General features: G+C 48.5%; 1 protein-coding gene across 2 annotated transcripts in view; it reads right to left on the bottom strand.

Annotated features, from left to right (window-relative positions):
• Positions 1–2,249: 2,249 nt before the first annotated feature.
• RFX8 (regulatory factor X8) overlaps positions 2,250–19,396 on the bottom strand; it is a 68,645-nt gene continuing 51,498 nt past the window's right edge. The window contains exons 6-11 of one of the 2 annotated variants that reach the window (XM_032177175.1): positions 19,271–19,329; positions 17,352–17,508; positions 15,080–15,174; positions 10,715–10,829; positions 7,176–7,492; positions 2,250–2,426 (exon numbers count right to left, since the gene is read on the bottom strand). In XM_032177175.1, coding sequence (XP_032033066.1) covers positions 2,250–2,426; positions 7,176–7,492; positions 10,715–10,829; positions 15,080–15,174; positions 17,352–17,508; positions 19,271–19,329 — 920 coding nt within the window. The remainder of the gene's footprint in view (positions 2,427–7,175; positions 7,493–10,714; positions 10,830–15,079; positions 15,175–17,351; positions 17,509–19,270; positions 19,330–19,396) is intronic. The other variant, XM_032177176.1, reaches the window with a different exon arrangement.

The raw sequence follows: 19,396 nt of genomic DNA, 5'->3' as shown, positions 1-19,396 counted from the left end.
ATATCATATTGATTTTTTTTCTGTTCCTCACTGCCTGAGGGGATCTATCTACAAATTCTATTTCGATTGAGGCACCACCAAGGGGAGGAAAAATATTGCCACTGGCATTTTACTGCTTGTACCAGTTGCTATTCTTTGAACTTTTTCTTTCTCTGGAGCCTTAACCATTTCTTTACTCCCAAAAAGCATTCTCAAATTTCTTTTCTGCCATGTCTCAAAATAGAAATACTCGGACAGCCCCAAAAGAAAAGCAACAGAGGCAAAAATTATTCTCCGAATCAGTTTATACATTTTATCAAAACCACCTCCTTGAAATACATATAAACATAAAATAGACAATGCTACACCTATTATATACATAACATCGTCTTTCGTCAATAGAAAAACTTTTTTTTCTTTTTTTTTTCTTGTTTTTATTTTTTATTTTTTTATTTTTTGAGACGGAGTCTCGCTCTGTTGCCCAGGCTAGAGTGCAGTGGCGCAATCTCCACTCACTGCAAGCTCCGCCTCCTGGGCTCACGCCATTCTCCTGGCTCAGGCTCCGGAGTAGCTGGGACTACAGGCGCCCACCACCACGCCCCGAGAATTTTTTGTATTTTTAGTGGAGACGGGGTTTCACCCTGTTAGCCAGGATGGTCTCGATCTCCTGACCTCGTGATCCGCCCGCCTCGGCCTCCCAAAGTGCTGGGATTACAGGCGTGAGCCACCGCGCCCGGCCTTCTTTTTTTTAAATTATTATTTTTTTTTGCACACAAAACAATAAACATTTTCTAAAAATACATACAAACAAAAAGATGCATATCAAACATATTAGGAAGGTTGCACATGGGAAGACTGGGAATAGAAATGGGGGGTGGGAATGAAAGAAAATAAATGAGAGAGGGACTTTGTATGGATCAATGATAATAACTCAATCCTCTATGTCTTTGACAAAGAAGAAGGAGAAGGAAGAGGAAGAAAAAGAAAGTGGGATAAAGGATCAGAAAGAGAGGAAAATAGAAAAAATTAGAGTATGACTCCAGGGTAGACCTGTTTTGTTGTTGCTGGGTTGGTTGGTTGGTTTGTTGTGTTTTTCATATGTTTCGCCATGTTGGCCAGGCTGGTCTCGAACTCCTAACCTCAAGTGATCAACCCGCCTCGGCCTCCCAGAGTGCTGTGTCTACAGGCGTGAGCCACCACGTCTAGCCCCTACACTGCGTCCGGCCTCCGTGGTAGACCTCCCAGACGGGGCGGCCGGGCAGAGGTGCTCCCCACATCCCAGACGGGGCAGCCGGGCAGAGGCGCTCCTCAATTCCCAGACGGGGCGGCCAGGCAGAGACACTCCTCACATCCCAGACCATGGACGGCCGGGCAGAGGCGCTCCTCACTTCCCAGACGATGGGTGGCCGGACAGAGATGCTCCTCACTTACCAGACGGGGTGGCGGCCGGGCAGAGGCACTCCTCACATCCCAGACGGGGTGGCCGGGCAGACAGCTCCTCACTTCCCAGATGGGGCGGCCAGGCAGAGGTGCTCCTCACTTCCCAGACGGGGTGGCGGCCGGGAAGAGGCGCTCCTCACTTCCTAGACGGGGTGGCGGCTGGGCAGAGGCGCTCCTCAGTTCCCAGACGGGGCGGCCGGGCAGAGGCGCTCCTCACCTCCCAGACGATGGGCGGCCGGGCAGAGGGGCTCCTCACTTCCCAGATGGGGTGGCTGGGCAGAGGCGCTCCTCACATCCCAGACGATGGGCGACCAGGCAGAGACGCTCCCCACCTCCCAGACGGGGCGGCAGCCAGGAAGTGGCTGCAATCCTAGCACCCTGGGAGGCCAAGGCAGGCGGCTGGGAGGCGCAGGCTGCAGCGAGCCGAGACCACGCCACCACACTCCAGCCGGGGCAACACCAAGTACCGAGTGAGCGAGACTCCGTCTGCAGTCCCAGCACCTCGGGAGGCCGAGGCGGGTAGACCACTCGAGGCCAGGAGTTGGAGACCAGCCTGGCCAACACGGCGAAACCCCGCCTCCACCAAAAATACCAAAACCAGCCAGGCGTGGTGGCGCGCGCCCGCAATCCCAGCCACCTGGCAGGCCGAGGCAGGAGAATCACAGGAGCCCGAAGCAGGGAGTCTACAGCGAGCCGAGACCATGCCACTTCACTCCAGCCTGGGCAACAGAGGGAGACCGTGAGAAAGAAAGAGAGAGAGAGGAAAAACTTTAATATTTTTAAGAATGCAAGTCTATCAGTTTTCTTACTCTCTATTCAAATAAATAATCTCACACATTAGCATTGTTTTCTCTGAAATAAATATCTTCAGAGCTTTGGGGTACATCTGATATCTGAATCACAAATTGTTGTCCATCTTTTAGGGTTATGAGGGCTTCTTGTCCCATAGGAAGGCTGAGTTTAACTGCGCTTTCAGTGGTTTCATCTTCCAGCAGCACCTGGATGAGCTGCAAGAGGGAAATGTTTAAAGGGAAAAGATAAAAAGAGACAGTTATACTATTCCTTGTTGCAGGAACTACCATTTGAATTCTTCTACCAAGCCCGTGGTCCCACCCTGGGATGTAAAGGAGAAGTTCATGTATTTATTCTTTTTTTTTTTTTTTTTTTCTGAGATGGAGTTTCACTCTTGTTGCCCAAGCTGGAGTGCAATGGCACCATCTCAGCTCACTGCAACCTCCGCCTCCCAGGTTCAAATCATTCTCCTGCCTCAGTCTCCCAAGTAGCTGAGATTACAGGCATGTGCCACCATGCCCAGCTAATTTTGTATTTTTAGTACAGACAGGGTTTCACTATGTTGGCCAGGCTGGTTTCGAACTCCTGACCTCAGTTGATCCACCTGCCTCAGCCTCCCAAAGTGCTGGGATTACAGCCGTGAGCCACCGCGCCCAGCCCATGCATTTATTCTTACTAAGAGAACTCCCGATTTCTCAGGAAAACACTCAGGGTCCAGTGAGGACTCAGTGGGAGGCTTTGCAAGGCAGGGATGGTGCAGGGGCGGGGAGCTGATGGGCTCTCTTTAGGGAAAGGAAGAGGGCTCTGCGGTTTGTGAGAAATGTCCTCGTGAGAGCAAACCAACACTCTTCCTTAACAGACACTGGAGAAAGCAGATGAGTGGTGAAAGTTGGGAGGGAGCCTGTGAAAGGCACCCACGGTCTCCATGTAGCTGGAGACCCACCATCAATTTGGGGGTCTCCAGACGGGTACTAATCCCCGCATTCTCAACAAGTCTCTGGAGCTGACATAGTTCAAATTCCCACACAGGCTCTCCTTCCCCCATCCGTCAAATAAACCATTAAATGGGGGAAAAACCTATGAAAACAGCAATCTGGTATTGGTGACTCAATTGGGAAGTAACAGATTCGAGAGATTGGGGAGGTTCTAAGTTAGTTGAAGCTCTCCTCAGCCACTTCACCTGACAAGCAAGTCTTCCTATCAGAGAATGGCAAATGTACCATCCCTCCCTTAGCTCCAGGAAACTTGGCCATGACTACTTTAAAACCAATAGAAATGTATTTGCTTGGTCTGATTTCATCAATAAACCTCCTATAAGCTAGTATACTTTGACAGAGATGTGTGCACCATAACTTCAAATGCAAGGTTCATGAAAGCATGTCTCACTCTTTCTCTAAATTTAACAAAAACCATCACCACTAATGAAAAGGTGTTTTTCTTCTTTTTCAAAAAATTGTTTTCACCTTTATCTTAGAGGTGAAGAGACACTTAAAAAAATGTGTTTTGCTCTGCTGTAATCCTGGAGTACATGACCTAAATTCGTTATTTAATATCAGTACAGTTTTTCACTTTGTTCTTAAACATGCCTTGGCATCTGACTATTTTGAACGCCGCTAGAATGTAGAAGAGGGACAGATGGATATGGCAATCTGGAATGCTGACTTCAGTTGTTACCGGAGGTGCAGGCCGGCGCTAAATTGTTCAGGGAATGAGGCTTCCACAGCTGTGAAGCTGAATGGGGTGTTAACTGGTGGCAGATGAATGCAGATGGGACACGCAGGGTGTGCTTTTTTGTTGATGATGAGTGCAAGTGCTGAATAATGGATGCAATGAAAATCAGATGAGCGTAACTTTTTGGTGTGATTGTTTAAGTTATTATAGCTAATTCAGCAGGTATGAACGAACAGAAGCAGGTTTAATTAATCTCTAATGTGTATTACCTTGGATTACCTGACATTTGTCTGCTTGTATTGCTTTATTATGTAGTTCAATTAAGTATTTAATATCTTCTCTATTGTTTCCACCCATTAAATATAGGCCAAACCTCATGGCAAGGAACTTCAGAGGAACTAAGGGACTGGGCCAAGAGTGTTAAGAGAAAGTGCTCAGCTTAGGAGGCCGTGGTGGAGAAATAATAATGATGACCAGTGGTTATTGGGTATTTACTATATTCTAGGAAATAGTCTAAGCATTTTACAACAATTAACTCATTTAAACCTCATGTCTCTATAGAATTAGACATGAGTATTCCCACAAGTTAAGCAATTTGTCCAAAGTTCTAGCTAATAAGGGGAAGAAGTAAAATTTGAACCCAGAAATGTACGTACCAGGATTGCCCTTATCAGATTTGAAGGTATTGTTAGTAATTAGTCCCAAGTGACCAATTTTGGAATCAAAGCAGATGGTAGAAACCACTCTCGGGGAGAGAAAGAATGCTGAGAAGGACAGTCTTGGAAGGATCTGTGCAGGTATGAATTCCTGTTCTCCCAAGGATTAGTGAAGTGACCTTGGGAAAATTACCCAACCCCTTCAAGATTCTCAGTTATGCCAGCTGTAAAATAGGGTTGATGATAACACCTATTTCACTGAGATGAAAAGATGCATTTAAATGCTCAGCTCCAGGAGACTGTCAGCGTCTGCTCTTCACTCCTTCTAACTGTGGCTGAAGAGGTAAAAGCTTACTCCTGGTTACCTTGCTGACTAAGAAGCATGTGTATATAATTTGACTAACACTCTCCACTTGGCTGAACTTTAATCTGGCTCCTGAACCTTCTCCTTCGCCCACTTCCTTATAAAATCCAGTTTTAGCAAGAACCCTGCTGAGTCACTTTAGCGAGAATGCCCCATCTCCATATGTGATCAGTTTCCTCATCCTCTGCCAGCCTCCAGGTGATGTCTGGTCACCCCAGCTGGCTGGACTTCTACAAGAATCCTCTTAGGTGGGTTTAGCCAGAATCCCCCTTACCTCTGACATTTCTTCTTAGTAAGTTCCCATCCACTGACCCCCACCCGGCTCCTAGGCTATAAATTCCTCACCCGCCACCCTGTCCTTGCTGTACTCAGAGTTAAGCCCAAGCTCCCTCCCCGGTTGCAAAAGCCCTATGGAGATGGTACTAATAAAGCCTTCCTTACAGATAAAGCCTCCCTTACGGTGCTTTAACAAGTGTCACTGCAAGATGTTTTTGTTTTTCCTTTAACAAGTTGTCATGCTACACTCTGACCTCTTGCTCCAGCCGGTGAGTGCAAAGAATTTGCTTTCACTTGGAGCTGAACACTGCAGCCCAGCATGAATGCTGGCCCTGCTAGGGCCCTACAGAATGCTCCAGAGTACACTCAGGCACTTTCCACTGGTGGCCCTTGGAGGGCTCTGCTGCCAGGTACAGCAGCAGGGAGACCCATTCTCCTAAGTATAGCCTAGCCAAGCCATCGCCTCTTCAGATCTAACTGGGCCTTCTTTCTGCCAACTGTCTGGAAACACCTGCTTCCTGAAAGCGCCTTAGCTGCTGCCAGCTAAGGAGGCCCAGCTCTCATCAGCACCCCTAAGTTGGGGTCAGTGTTTCATTGCTGCATCCTTCATCGACCATGTCTGCTTTTTTCACATGGACACTCGTGGAGGAGGTGAGTTTCTCATTTATAGACACACATCAGAATCTGCCTCACAGAGAGCACTGAATGCAGCTGGATATGTGACTTACTATCTCAAAGTGAGAAACAAAGACCAAATACAGATAGAGAACTGGTAAACCTGAGAGATGCATTTCCCTGGCTCCTGCTTTTTTTTTTTTTTTTTTTTTTTTTGGTCTAGGGAGGTGTCTTGTCCAAGTATTGCTCAATAACAGGTGTGCAGGATCTCTGCAATCGGAGAACTCGGAATGAGAGTTTGCTCAAGAAGGAAAGGGCCCTGGAAGGTTCCTATTATTCTGCGGACTCTAAGGCATGAAGAGTTTTAGGCTGTGACTCATTGCCACGGCCAAGACCACTATTAACCTGCTTCAGGTTGAATGATTGCACCTGCTTCAATTTCCTACTAAGCACAACTCATCTGTGCGAGAAGGGGAACTTGTGGGCACAAAAAGAAGATGAATAGCAGCTAAACATCAAACATGTGCAGAGAAATTAGTCCTAAGACAATTGCTGTCAGTTTTTTTATGCCAGCCCACTCCCCACTCCTCAATGGAGACATTTCAGTTGCTCCTCCATCAGTCCAGCTCTGCTTCATGGTACTGAGGTCCGTCCATGTCTGACCTCTCCAACCTGTGTCCTGCACTCCTCAGGGCATAAAACAACCTCCTGTCTAGGGTTGTATGTGAAGAATGGACTTGAGATCAGGCAGGCTGGGGCTCCAATCTCTGTTCCACTATTTCCTTGCATTTCCTTGCTGTGTGACTTTGCGCAAGTCACTCAGCTTCTCTGAGCCTCCGTTTCCTCATCCATCAAATGACAATGACAAGAACAAATATTCTACAGGATGGCATGGCTTCGAGATAACATATATAAGGGCTATATAGTAGGTGTTAGGTAAATAGCAACTCTAATTTTTGTATCTTTCAACAGGTATCCCAATTTAATCTTTTCAAAATCCTCTGTTCAGACTATTCGACGTTTCTTGTCTTTGAACACTAGGGGAATTTTCAGTGCATGCCACTCAGACGTTAGTGGTGTGCTATTGCTGAGTTAGTCTAACCAGGCCAGGCACACTCTGGGAAGGCAAGAAAGACCCAGGCCATCAGATGGTCCACACTTCTAATCATGCCAGGCATCTATTAACGTCCCACAAACCTGAGCCGACCAGTAATCAACAGACAGTGAATTAAACTCACCCCCGGCAAAATCACCTAGGGTAAAGATGATTGTAGAATCCTTTATCATTGTTTGGACAAAGTGATCTTGAGGGTTTTCCTAACCACCTATGGCTCTTATTCCCCTTGAAACAGCTGTGTGGAAGGGGGTCCTGGTGTCTCTACCTTATTGCCCGTGGCAGTGTCCACCAGGAAGCCCAGGATCCTGAGGACAATGTTGCTCACACCCATGGGATATCGGCCCTGGCCCATGTGTGTCGGCATCACTCCCAGTGGCTCCATGCTGGGGCTGGCACACGCCTGCAGCAGTGAGGAATTCAGAGGGTGGAAAAGTGCCTGGTCTGGCTGGCCGAGAGTCAGGTCATCTGGTAGCATTTCCTTGACATTCCCCATGTCCTCCTCCTCCTCTTCATCCTCTAGGCATGACTGAAGTGTATGAATCACATATTCCAAAAGCAGCAAGTGAAACAGATGCCAGGAGCCTACATTGAGATAATAACCAAAAATGAATACATTTGATCGACAGACAATAAACAAATCACTGTGAAACTAACAACTTTTCTGTGGCTAACACCTGTGTATGTGAGCCTTCTTCCAATAGCTTACCCAGAAGAGGCCTGGGTGGGCCTCTTTCGTAGCATCCATCAGTAGAAAACCCCTGGCAGGGCAGCTTTTGGACAGAAAGGACCAAGAGCTAAATAGCCTATGCCATGAAAATGAACTTAAAATCCATCCGGTGTGAGATGGGAGGAAAGCAAACCCTACAGGGAACTGGGTGCTGCTCCCAGAGCTGGAGAGGGTACCCCTCAACCTCACTGTGCCCCATGTATGATCCACAGGAATGTCCAGAAGGGGTGGGAGGAAATGGGGGCAGCGTGCAGAGGGAGCCCTGCTGCTGTTTTGTGGTGTTTGAAACGTAGCGCCTTGCCCCTCTTGCAGACCCTGTGGCTGCAGCTCTTTGTGTGGGAAGTGGGTAAGGAGGCCAGCTGGCGTTCCACCTGTGAGTGGTGTCTTCTCAGGTGGGCCTGCAAGTGCTGTCGTCAGAGAGACAGGAGGGTATGTGACTTAGCTGAGTGCTCCAAATCCCAAGGCCTTTGAGCTCCCAGAAAGGAAAACAATCATTAATGTTTGCTTGAGAAACAGAGGGGGAAATCTGGCCTATTGCAATTGTTAAAAGATAAGTTTTAAATAAAGGTAAAACCATGACTTTTATACAGATATAAAATGGACACATCAGGCCGGGCACAGTGGCTCACACCTGTAATCCCAGCACTTTTGGAGGCCGAGGTGGGCAGATCACGAGGTCAGGAGATCGAGACCATCCCGGCTAACAAGGAGAAACCTCGTCTCCACTAAAAAATACACAAAATTAGCCAGGCAGGGTGGCACGTGCCTGTAGTCCCACCTACTCGGGAGACTGAGGCAGGAGAATCACTTGAACCCAGGAGGCGGAGGTTGCAGGGAGCCGAGATCGCGCCATTGCATTCCAGCCTGGGTGACAGAGCCTGGGTGACAGAGCGAGACTCCATCTCAGGAAGAAAAAAGGACATATCAAGGGTTTTATTTAACTCATTAATTAAACGATGTATTACATCTTATTGCTACATCAGTAAGATGTTGTCACTGGTTCAAAAGAGAATTCAAAGCACTAACTATATACTATAGACGGAAAAGAATGCTGACAGTGACAAATAGATGCAACAGGGATCTGTCCTCAGGGCAGTATCAATCACAACCACCTGACACAACTAGCTTGTATTTCCGTGGATGAGGGTCATCTGCATTATCAGTTTGCTGCAACTTACAGAGCTGTAAAAATAACTCAAAGACAGTGGAAGGTAGAGATAACCCAGAAGGCTGTGCCAACCTTTTGTCCATTTCAAAGCCTTTTGTCCATTCCAAGTAATCTTTTCATCCATTTCAAAAGCCCTTCACAGTTTTTTCCCTGAGTAGTGTTCTCTTCCTCCACGGATCTGGGTGAGATATCACCGCCCCCGTGGAAGGCATGACCTTGCCTGAAGTGAGCCTGACAACATTGTCTGGCCTATTTAACCTTGGAAAATCATGGTCCAAGTCTTGAAACCATTGTTCAAACTACTGGTGTGAATACACTGATTTCATGTGGAGGTAAAGAGAAGGTAGACTGGGAAAAGTAAAAACTACAGACTAGATTTCTTTTCTTTTTTTGAGACAGAGTCTGGCTATGTTGCCCAGGCTGGAGTGCAATGGCACAATCTCAGCTTACTGCAACCTCTGCCTCCCTGGCTCAAGCAATCCTCCCACCTCAGCCTCCCATGTAGCTGGGACTACTGGACCACCACACCTGGCTAATTTTTTTTTTTTTGTAGTGACAGGGTTTCACCACATTGCCCAGGCTGGCCTTAAACTCCCAGGCTCAAGAGATCTGCACGCCTCAGTCTCCCAAAGGGCTGGGATTATAGGTGTGAGCCACCACACCTGGCTCAGGGCTAGATTTCTTCCCATGATGCATGTGAACTCTGCTGTCTCTCTGCTCTGGAAGGGCAGGAGCATAAAGCAGAGTCAGTTTGGACTTCAGTGAAGGGAAGAGTCCCACTATAAGTGAGTGTCACCTATATGGCAGCTGATAGCAGCAGCCCTCAGGGAGCTCCAGGGTGTCTGCAAAGCTGGTCTAGAATAGGGCTTGCTTTCTCTTCCTTCTTGCTGTGAGGGCATCTGGCAGCTCTCTGTGCAGGGATCACTTGCCATAACTACTGTGCAAACTCACAGGAGTGGAGACTTTTATCTTTCCACTGCTGTATGCCCAGTGCCCAGGAAGGTGCCTGGGAAGCAATAAATACCTTTTGAAGGAATGATCCATTTCATGAAGCTGGTGGGCTGAGTGGTGAACTTCCCTTCCTATAATCCTTTTCGGTTTTTTTTTTTTTTTTTTGAGGTGGAGTTTCGCTCTTGTTGCCCGGGCTGGAGTGCAATGGTGCAATCCCAGCTCACCGCAACTTCTGCCTCCCGGGTTCAAGTGATTCTCCTGCCTCAAGCTCGCGAGTTGCTGGGATTACAAGTGTCCGCCACCACACCCGGCTAATTTTTGTATTTTTAGTAGAGACAGGGTTTCACCATGTTGGTCAGGCTGGTCTCGAACTCCTGACCTCAGGTGATCCACCTGCCCCAACCTCCCAAAGTGCTGGGATTACAAGTGTGAACCACAGCACCCAACCCCTACAACCCTTATTATAAGGCAATTGCATCAAAGATGTGACCTTCCCCAACAGAGGAAGACCAGTGATTTGACCAGGAAGTTTGCAAAATGAACATTACTTCCTTCTCTCTACCATCTGCATACAATGGCAGCTTAATTATTATTCCTGAGAGTTAAGTATGAGTGCTTCAAAGAACCCATTTTGTCCTCCATCTCAGTTGTCTCTCTCGGTGCTTTTCTCTAAATGTCACAAAGCTCATAATTCAAGAACAAGGACAGGCTTCCTGTGTGTCTAACGATGATGAAACAGGAAGGAAAAGCATGGTCCATCTGTTTGACAGACTATCACACTGACACTAAAAATAAAAATTACTATCGTGTTGTATGGTTTGCTGTATCTATGTTATATTTTACATAAAAAGGTTAAAAGAAGACGGCTGGATTCTACATAGCAATATGCAAAATACTTATGCCATAATGACATTTTTAAAAGGTAGAATACAAAATATTTTCTTATTCTCTGACTTACCAAAACTATCTCTGTGGCAGAGGGTCATGGCTTTGCTCACAGCAGTGAGAAGAAGATTCCATCTCAGCTGGAAGCTGGCGGCCAATTTGATAAACTCTTCTTTGCTTCTGCCTGGCTGTTAAGTTTTTGTGAGAAAAAAGGCTGCAGTTTGTGATAAAATCAAGAAGCATAGTATGTTTTCAAATGCACACATTTGTCATGCACACGCATTTTTAAAGAGCCAAAGAAGAGGAAGATGAAATAACAAGAGTGGGAACTGAGGCAGCGGGGCCAATGTCTGGTCTTTCTCTGTCTTCCATGGAGATGGTTCCAGGGCAGAGCCCTTTAAAGTTGGTGGAGAGAAGGAGGAAGGTAGGAAATTGGCTTACTTTTTCTCTTAAAATCATCTCTTAAAATAAAAAAAAAAGCAAAAAAGTTTTTTTTTGAGACATGGTCTTCCTGTTCCCCAGGCTGGAGTGCAGTGGCACGATCTTGGCCCACTGCAGCCTCGAACTCCTGGGCTTAAGCAATCCTCCCACCTCAGTCTCCTGAGTAGCTGGGACTACAGGCATGCACCACTGCACATGACTAATTTAATTTTTGGGGGGAGGGTGGGTAGAGATAAGGGTCTCACTGTGTTGCTCAAGCTGGCCTTAACTTCTGGGCTCAAGTGATCCTCCTGCCTCGGCCTCCCAAAGGCACTGGGATTAGAGGCATAAGCCACCATGCCCAGCACCACACAGTTTTTAAAAAGAGGTCACTTGTGATGTGTGACACAGAAACACTGTAGGGACAGCCTCATTGAAGTCCACTTGGGAATGGCCATCAAGAGGGGCAGGGGTTGTTTTATTCCTGCACTTCTGCATGTCAAATCTGATTGTGGAAAAGGGGCACAGAATCCTATAATAATGAAAAGCAGTGGTGCCTATTTGGAAAAGCTGGTCGTCATGCTTGCTGTGTAAGCAAGCTCCAAACTGGAAAGTCCCAGCCCCTGCACCCAGTGGAACCAAGGTCATCTGACAGCCTCATTGGCACTAAACTGTGTACCAATAAGATGCCGCTGCATACAGACTAAGAGATTCCCTCTATCCAGGCGGAGAGCAGCCTTGGGCCACACTTGAAGCCATCTGTAAGCCATGAGTCATGGATTTCAAATGCATCTGTTGATATGCATGCTCCAAGCCTCTTCTCATCCTCCGTCACATGCCTGTGGACCCACCACAGCTCTACCACATGTCTTTGAGGAAGAGATGGAGAGCCCGGCTACAAACAAAGAATGCCCTTTCTTGTCATTGCTTCTTTTCCCTTCTGCCCCAGCGAAACCCTTGGCACACCAGAAGGTGGCCCTGAGCTTCAGGGGACGTGAGGTCCTTTCGGTAGCAGCATCCCGCTCAGTGCTCCTCACCATCTGAGACGGACTCTTGGGAGGAGCCCCTCCCATCGGTGTTCAGCAGAGGGTTTTATGTTGAAGGGACAATGAGAGTACAAAAGCACAGGGATCCTGCTGGGCAAGGTGGCTCACGCCTGTAATCTCAGCACTTTGGGAGGCAGAGGCAGGCGGATTATTTGAGGTCAGGAGTTCGAGACCAGCCTGGCCAACATGGCAAAACCCTGTCTCTACTAAAAATACAAAAATTAGCTGGGCGGTGTGGCACATGCCTGTAATCCCAGCTACTCTGGAGGCTGAGGCAGGAGAATTGCTTGAACCTGGCAGGCGGAGGTTGCAGTGAGCTGAGATTGCACCACTGCACTCCAGCCTGGGTGACAGAGCAAGACTCCATCTCAATTAAAACAAAAACAAAACCCACAGGGATACTTCCTAAAAGCATCGAGGGATGCAGCTCTGAGTGACCAGGGCTGTCTCTGCACAAATGTTTGAAAGTCAGCCATAAACACCATTGAGCGTTCTTCCTGTCACCTCCACAGTGTGGCACTTCATGTCCCCCAACATAGAAGCTCCTCCAGGGCCTGGACTGCCCTCTGCTCGCTGACTGCCAGATACTAACTGAAGCCATGGGGCATCTCTGACAAGCCCAAGGGTGTACATCTTAATAGTCTGAGCATTTGATTGACAATAATCTGGTTTGTAAAGATCAGCCAAGCTATTTTACAAAAACAAGACCTTCAAAGGCACGCAGATACAAAAACACCATTTTTCTAATGTGCCTCCTTTGTGAAGGCTGAAGGCACAATGATGGAGACTTGGGAAACATATAGTGCTCTGTGGTTTACGATGTAGGACGGCAGGGTTGGTAGTGATGATTTCAGTGGGTTCATCTGATTAAAGCTGGAGGCTGAGTTCTAGTTTCCACTTAAGGAACAGACAGTGGACAGCTCCTGTCTGTGAGGATGTATAATATAAGCCTTCAGCTAGCGAATGAATAAATGTCTCAGTAGCCGTCCAGCTCTGGATATGGTTACTGCTGTTATAAATAAGCTTTGGCTAAGATCAACAGGAGGAATAAAAACCATACAGAATCTGGGATAATTATTTTCAAGAAGCAAATGAGACCAGGCACCTGCCAAGGGTTGGAACTGGCTTTCCAGCTCCTTCCTGAGAATTTTTCTGGTTCATATCTAGGAGGTTTAAGACCCCAAAGTCCCCTGCAGTCTTCTTGGTCTCAGTGATTATTTCTCCTCTTTCTTCTCAACTGAGAAGGGATACAGACAAGGCCAGGCAGGTGGCACAAGGGAGTGGCTGCAACATGGCCAGAAGCTTAAAGAGAAAGCCCAGAGCCACGCTCCCAGCCCCAGGCCCTCGGAGTCTTTGTTCTCTCCACCAGTGTGGACCCCTCCTTCCTTCCTGGGTAAGCTCCTCCTGCTCTTGAATGCCCGACCCCCCTCTCTCAGCTTATTTTAATCCCACACATGCTTCGTATCCCAGTTTTAAGTCCCACCTTCTCTTAAAAGCCTTTCCCAACCACTTCAGCCTTGTCAAGCACAAAGTCTCAGAAGGTGGGGCCCAGGCTGCCTCATTTCCCTCTAGGTTTTTTGTTGTTGTTGTTGTTGTTTTTTTGAGACAGAGTCTTGCTCTGCCGCCCAGGCTGGAGTGCAGTGGCGCAATCTCGGCTCACTGCAACCTCCGGCTCCCAGGTTCAAGTGATTCTCGTGCCTCAGCCTCCTGAGTAGCTGGGACTACAGGTGTGTGACACCATGTCCGGCTAATTTTTTGTATTTTTTTAGTAGAGACGGGTTTTCACTGTGTTAGCCAGGATGGTCTCGATCTCCTGACCTCATGATCTGCCTGGCTCGGCCTCCCAAAGTGCTGGGGTTACAGGCATGAGTCACCATGCCCGACCAGACGGAGTCTTTTGTTGCCCAGGCTGGAGTGCAGTGGCTCTCAGCTCACTGCAACCTCTGCCTCCCAGATTCAAGCGATTCTCCTACCTCAGCCTCCCAAGTAGCTAGGATTACAGGTGCGTGCCACCATGCCCAGCTAATTTTTGTATTTTTAGTAGAGACAAGGTTTCACTATGTTGGCCAGGCTGGTCTTGAACTCTTGACCTCATGTGATCCTCCCGCTTTGGCCTCCCAAAGCGCTGGGATTACAAGCATGAGCCACCGCGCCCGGCCTCCCTGTAGGTTTTAACCCGCAGCCCCTAGCTCTCCCCACCTGCCCTGGGCCCATGGAGTGAGGGGCCGTGGCCTCTCTCAAGGCATTCTCAGCTGTCCACAGGTGACTGCCCCCACGGAGGATGATGAAAATCAAGCCCAGGATCCCACTGAAGCAACTTCCAAGAGCCACGTTGGTCGGAAGGATCAAACCTGCCCATATCAACAACGAAACCATCTTTGGGCTTTTGAAATCAAGCCAGACACTTTACTGGAACATGTCTGCAAAACATGCAGACAAGGGCTTTTCGCCCCCTAAAACAGACAAAACCCCTCCTCCTCTTCCACACTCCCATTGCTGCAATACACACCTGCACACACAGTCACCCACACCCACTTCCACACATGCTCACACACACTGTCACACACATGCTCACCTGTACACACACTCATCCATGCATGTTCAAACACCCACACACACATACTGCACACGCTCATGCACACTCACTCACCTGTACACCACGTTCACCACACCCACATACACACATGCTCACCACAGGCTCACCCCTCCACACATACTCCCACACACCCAAACATATGCACACACACACACACACACACACACATACACTCTTATGTGATGTGCTCCCCCTCGACCCCCATTCTCTGCCTGCTACAAAATTTGAGGCCATCCCCTGCCCTCCCACCCAGGCCAGCTTTGACACATTTCCGACCAGAGCCTAAGAAGCTTCTTTCCCATCCCTTAGGCAATGGGCACTCATTTATCTAGAATGGTCAAAACACTTTTATTTTTTTTAAGTCACAGCTTCCTACCTGGAACACAAGTGCTTGGAGATGTGAAGACAGACAGCTGAGGAATACCCTGAGATCTGTTAATGTTCCCAGCAAAGAAATTAAGTTTCTTAAACCTACAAAGACACAAAATAAACAAACAAAAGATTGCATGCAGCAGAGCAGAATTTCTCTTAGGTATTTTTGTACTGGGTAACCTGGGAACATCACTGAACAATAGCTTGAAGGGACTTCCCGGGGCCTCACGCTCATTGTGAACACAGAGGATGTCCTGAGGCTGGCTTTGTCACCTCTGCGGTCATCTATTCAGAATTACATGGACATACCTGTTGTGAGCCACCTCTGCCACTTGTTGAAACAGAAATATTTTGAAACCATAACTACACCTTGCAATTATCCAGACCTTGTCTTCAGATGAGCTCATTGCACGATACAGACATGACCTCACCTATCCTTGCCATCTTCATAAAAGGGCTGGTTTATTAATGTCATTGAAGTGATGGCAGACATACATCAAAGCTGCTGAGAGAGGGTGAGTGCCTTGCCTGCGGTTATGCACTCAGTTAGGTGGAGCCTGGTGTGACGTCAGGTTCTGGGTCCTCCACCTGCACAGGTAGCACTGACAAGGAAAGAATAGCCTTTGGCCTTCCCAGCTTTTTGAGTGCTTCTGCATACCAAGCAGAGTTCGGAAAACTGAGTCGGTTGCAGTGGCCCCCCTGAGGCTTAGGTGGAGGTGCGCTTGAACTTGGAACTGGAAGCGTTCGCCTGCAGGTATCAGCAATGGCTGGCAGTCTGCTATCTCCCTGCAGAACTCTGCATCTTCCTGTTGGGACTCACGAAGATGCCAGTAGGAGCACAGGAGCCCTGGCCAGAACAGCGGGCAGTCTGGAAGGCACCTGGTGGGGAGGGTCTCATGCCCTCCTGGGACTCCCTGGGATCCAGCTGGGGGCAAGAGGAGGGTTTGGTTAGCCAGCGCGTTGGGAGGGGGACCTTTTGGGTTCCTACTAATCAGAACTGGATCAGAATTAGTAATCCTACTAACAGCTCTGAAGCCTGCCAGATTAGTTGTTAACCTTTTAGTTGCTGGATCGGTGGGAAAAAAAAGTGCCCTATGGGAGGATCTGGGGTTGGGGTCAGCCAGGGGACACTACCAAGGGACAGGACAGTGGAGGGGAGCAGGCAGAGGTCATTTACCAACAACTAGGGATATATTTTAGTATTTTAATAACTGGCACAACCCTACCAAGGCCAGCCCTACTTCAAGGTGAAAGAAAGAGGATGGGCTAATTTACAGGTGGTGCTTTTGTGTACTCCTGAGTTCTGTATCCATCAAGTCACGAAACACTGAAGTGCTCCCTGGGCCAGTGCAATGCTGGGTGGCCCAGGGTGAATAAGACACAGCTGACAGCCTGAAGGGGCTCATGGGAACTGAGCGGGCAGCTGTAGACACAGCTTAGAGTACTAGCAAGGACTTTGCCCATAGAGGGAGAGGCCATTCGATTTACCTGGGGCATCGCGGCAGCGAGTGTTTGGAAAGGACACACACAGGGGAGCCTGGTACCCTCCCTGTAGCCATCATAGGAGGGCCTAGAGACGCCTATAATTCATAATCGGTAACCATCCTGCAGCTCCCTCCCTCCCAGGTCCTCCCTGAGTCTGGAGAGCTCCTTCTGCCACTACGTTCGCTCCCCAGGGACACAACAACACACATCAGCCAGCAACGCAAGCTCTTTATGGAAGGGGGATTTTTTTCTTGAAAAACAATAACAATGATCAATAGCAAATGGCAAGAATATCCACCTGCTTCCTGTCACTTGTTTGGAAAGTAATGAAATATGGTAAAAGCACCATTGTTAAACTTCACATTGCAAGTAACAAGAGCGATGGGAGAATGTGTCGACGCAGACATCTAGCTCAAGGCAATTTAGCATGACTGAGGAGACACAGGAGTCTGTGCGTGTACAACACAGATGCAGAAACTAAACTTTTCCCCCACAGGAGATATTCTGGAGATAAATACTGTCAAGCAGCAAGCACACTCATCTGGTCGTTTATTAACTCAACTAACAGGTATCAGCACTGCTGCCCTGTCTGGCCCTGGGAGCACAGGGACAGGGCATCCCCTGGGGTGTTCATCACCCTACTACAGGAAGAGAAGTGTGAGCAGACAACTTAGAACATCGGAGTTATAAAGTTCTACCCCTATTAAGAAATTCGTGAGTTAACGATGGCCATGCTAGCCCCAAATCTATGCCCAACACGCCAATAAAGCAAGCTGCAGAAGGAAGATTACATTTCATCTCTGGGTTGTTCTCCAGTTCATCTGCGCCACCCCGGTCACTTGTCAGGGCTTTCTTAGAAGAAGCCAAAGTGCCTTGATTGATGATGGCCTGCAGATCTGACTTCAAAACACTGACACGCCTCTTACTTTTCAATACCATTCGCATAGTCTAAAGACAATGGGGAGGCATAATACTTAATTCAATCTTGTCATTTTATTTTTGCCTAACTCTCCCCCAAATTGCCAAGATTTTTGTTGTGGGGGAGAAAGAAACATTGATGTGGGTGTTACCCATTAAAAATGAATCTTAAACAAGAATGAAAAGGTTAAAATTGCACACATCCTAGAACTGCCCTTCTGGAAGAAGAAAGAATGCATCTCTAGGAAGATGCATTCAACAGGGCTGTCTGGCACTGCTGCTGCTGCTTCTCTGCACCACACTCACCCCACGCCCGAATGACTCTAGCGAGAGAGCCTGGGGATTGAGCCTCTGCGAGGAAGGTGTAGGTAGAGCCTGCACTGATCCTGAGGGAGCGGCTGTGGGATTCGGAAGCTGGCGGTCCCTTCCTCGTGGGAGCCTTGGCCATGAGGAATTTGGCCTCTGGGAGGTGATATCCTCAGCTGTCAAATGGGGACAATCTAGTCCCCAACACTGTCCGACTGCCTGGGGTGCATCTGGTGATCCTCACAGCAGTCCTGGGAGAAGGCCTCCCTTTTACAGAGGAGGACACTGAGGGCTCTTGGGGCGTGAAGTAACTTTCCTAAGGGACAGTAAGTGGGAAAATAAGGTTCAGAGCAGGGGCGGGCTTCAGAACCCATGCTTGCTGCTCTGGTTGGGTTGAGAGGAAGAGCACGCTGCAGGGTCATTTCCAGACCGACCGAGTCAGGACTGTGAGAGCCCTGGAGAACAGGACTGGCTGTGACTGGCAATGGGACACAACCCCGCTGAGCTCAGAGTCTGGGGAGGGCTCTGCACTGGGAGGATGGGGCCCAGCTCGGGGTCACGGAAGCCACAGCTGGGATCCTCCCAGTGGAGACTGATTTGGAGCAGAGTGATGGTCCCCAGGCTCTGTCCCGATAGGGTGCTCACGGGACTTGAGAGAGGACCCCTGGTAGCCCACGAGCCGGGTGCCAGCATCATAGAATCTTTTCTTCAGCCCTTCTCAACCTTTCTCTAAATCACCCCAGGATTGAAACGGTCAGAGCTGAAGTAACTGGTGGCCTGGCCACACTGAGTCCACAGGGCCACACACACAGGTAAAGGGTGTATCTGTCTGTCTGTCTGTCATAGGCTCTGCTATGACGCCCTGTTACCTCTGACACTGGCACCTCTGTGTGGGGCCTCCCTCAGGCATCTTTTATTTGTTTTTTTTTATTTTTTTGAGATGGAGTCTCGTTCTGTTGTGGCACAGTCTTAGCTCACTGCAACCTCCACTTCCCAAGTTCAAGAGATTCTCCTGCCTCAGCCTCCCGAGTAGCTGGGACTCCAGGCACTCGCCACCATGCCCAGCTAGTTTTTGTATTTTTGTTTGATAGAGACAGGGTTTTGCCATGTTGGCCAGGCTGGTCTCGAACTCCTGATGTGAAGTAATCTTCCTGCCTCAGACTCCCAAAGTGCTGGGATTACAGGTATGAGCCCCCCACGCTCGGCCATTAGGCATCTTTTAAATGTTGACCTGCTTTTCCTCCTGCCCTGAGAGAGCCAGGAGATTGGAGCCTTCCTGAGGATGGATGGAAAGGGGGCAGGCTTCTAGCTTTCAGTCACAGGGGCCCACCTGGAATCCTCTGCCAGTGGCCAGGCAAGGCCACCCTGCCTGCCCTCTGCTCTCCAGATGGACAGAGCAACCACTCACTCTTAACAGGGACCTAGAGCTTTCACTTCTTTTCAGGAAACTGCTTTGTTCCCTCCTATCTGCTTGGCTGAGACCTACCTTAGCCATGTTGGAAAGGTACGTCTTTCTTCTTAGTCTTTTGACAAATAGAGTAACTTCTGTTAAGAACAACACATGTGGCCATTAATACGATAACTTCAAGTTCTCATGTGGACAGTGGGGAAG

Source organism: Hylobates moloch, unplaced genomic scaffold, assembly GCF_009828535.3.
Source record: "Hylobates moloch isolate HMO894 unplaced genomic scaffold, HMol_V3 SCAFFOLD_15, whole genome shotgun sequence".
Classification (NCBI taxonomy): domain Eukaryota; kingdom Metazoa; phylum Chordata; class Mammalia; order Primates; family Hylobatidae; genus Hylobates; species Hylobates moloch.
This window is presented reverse-complemented; position numbering and strand designations above follow the sequence as displayed.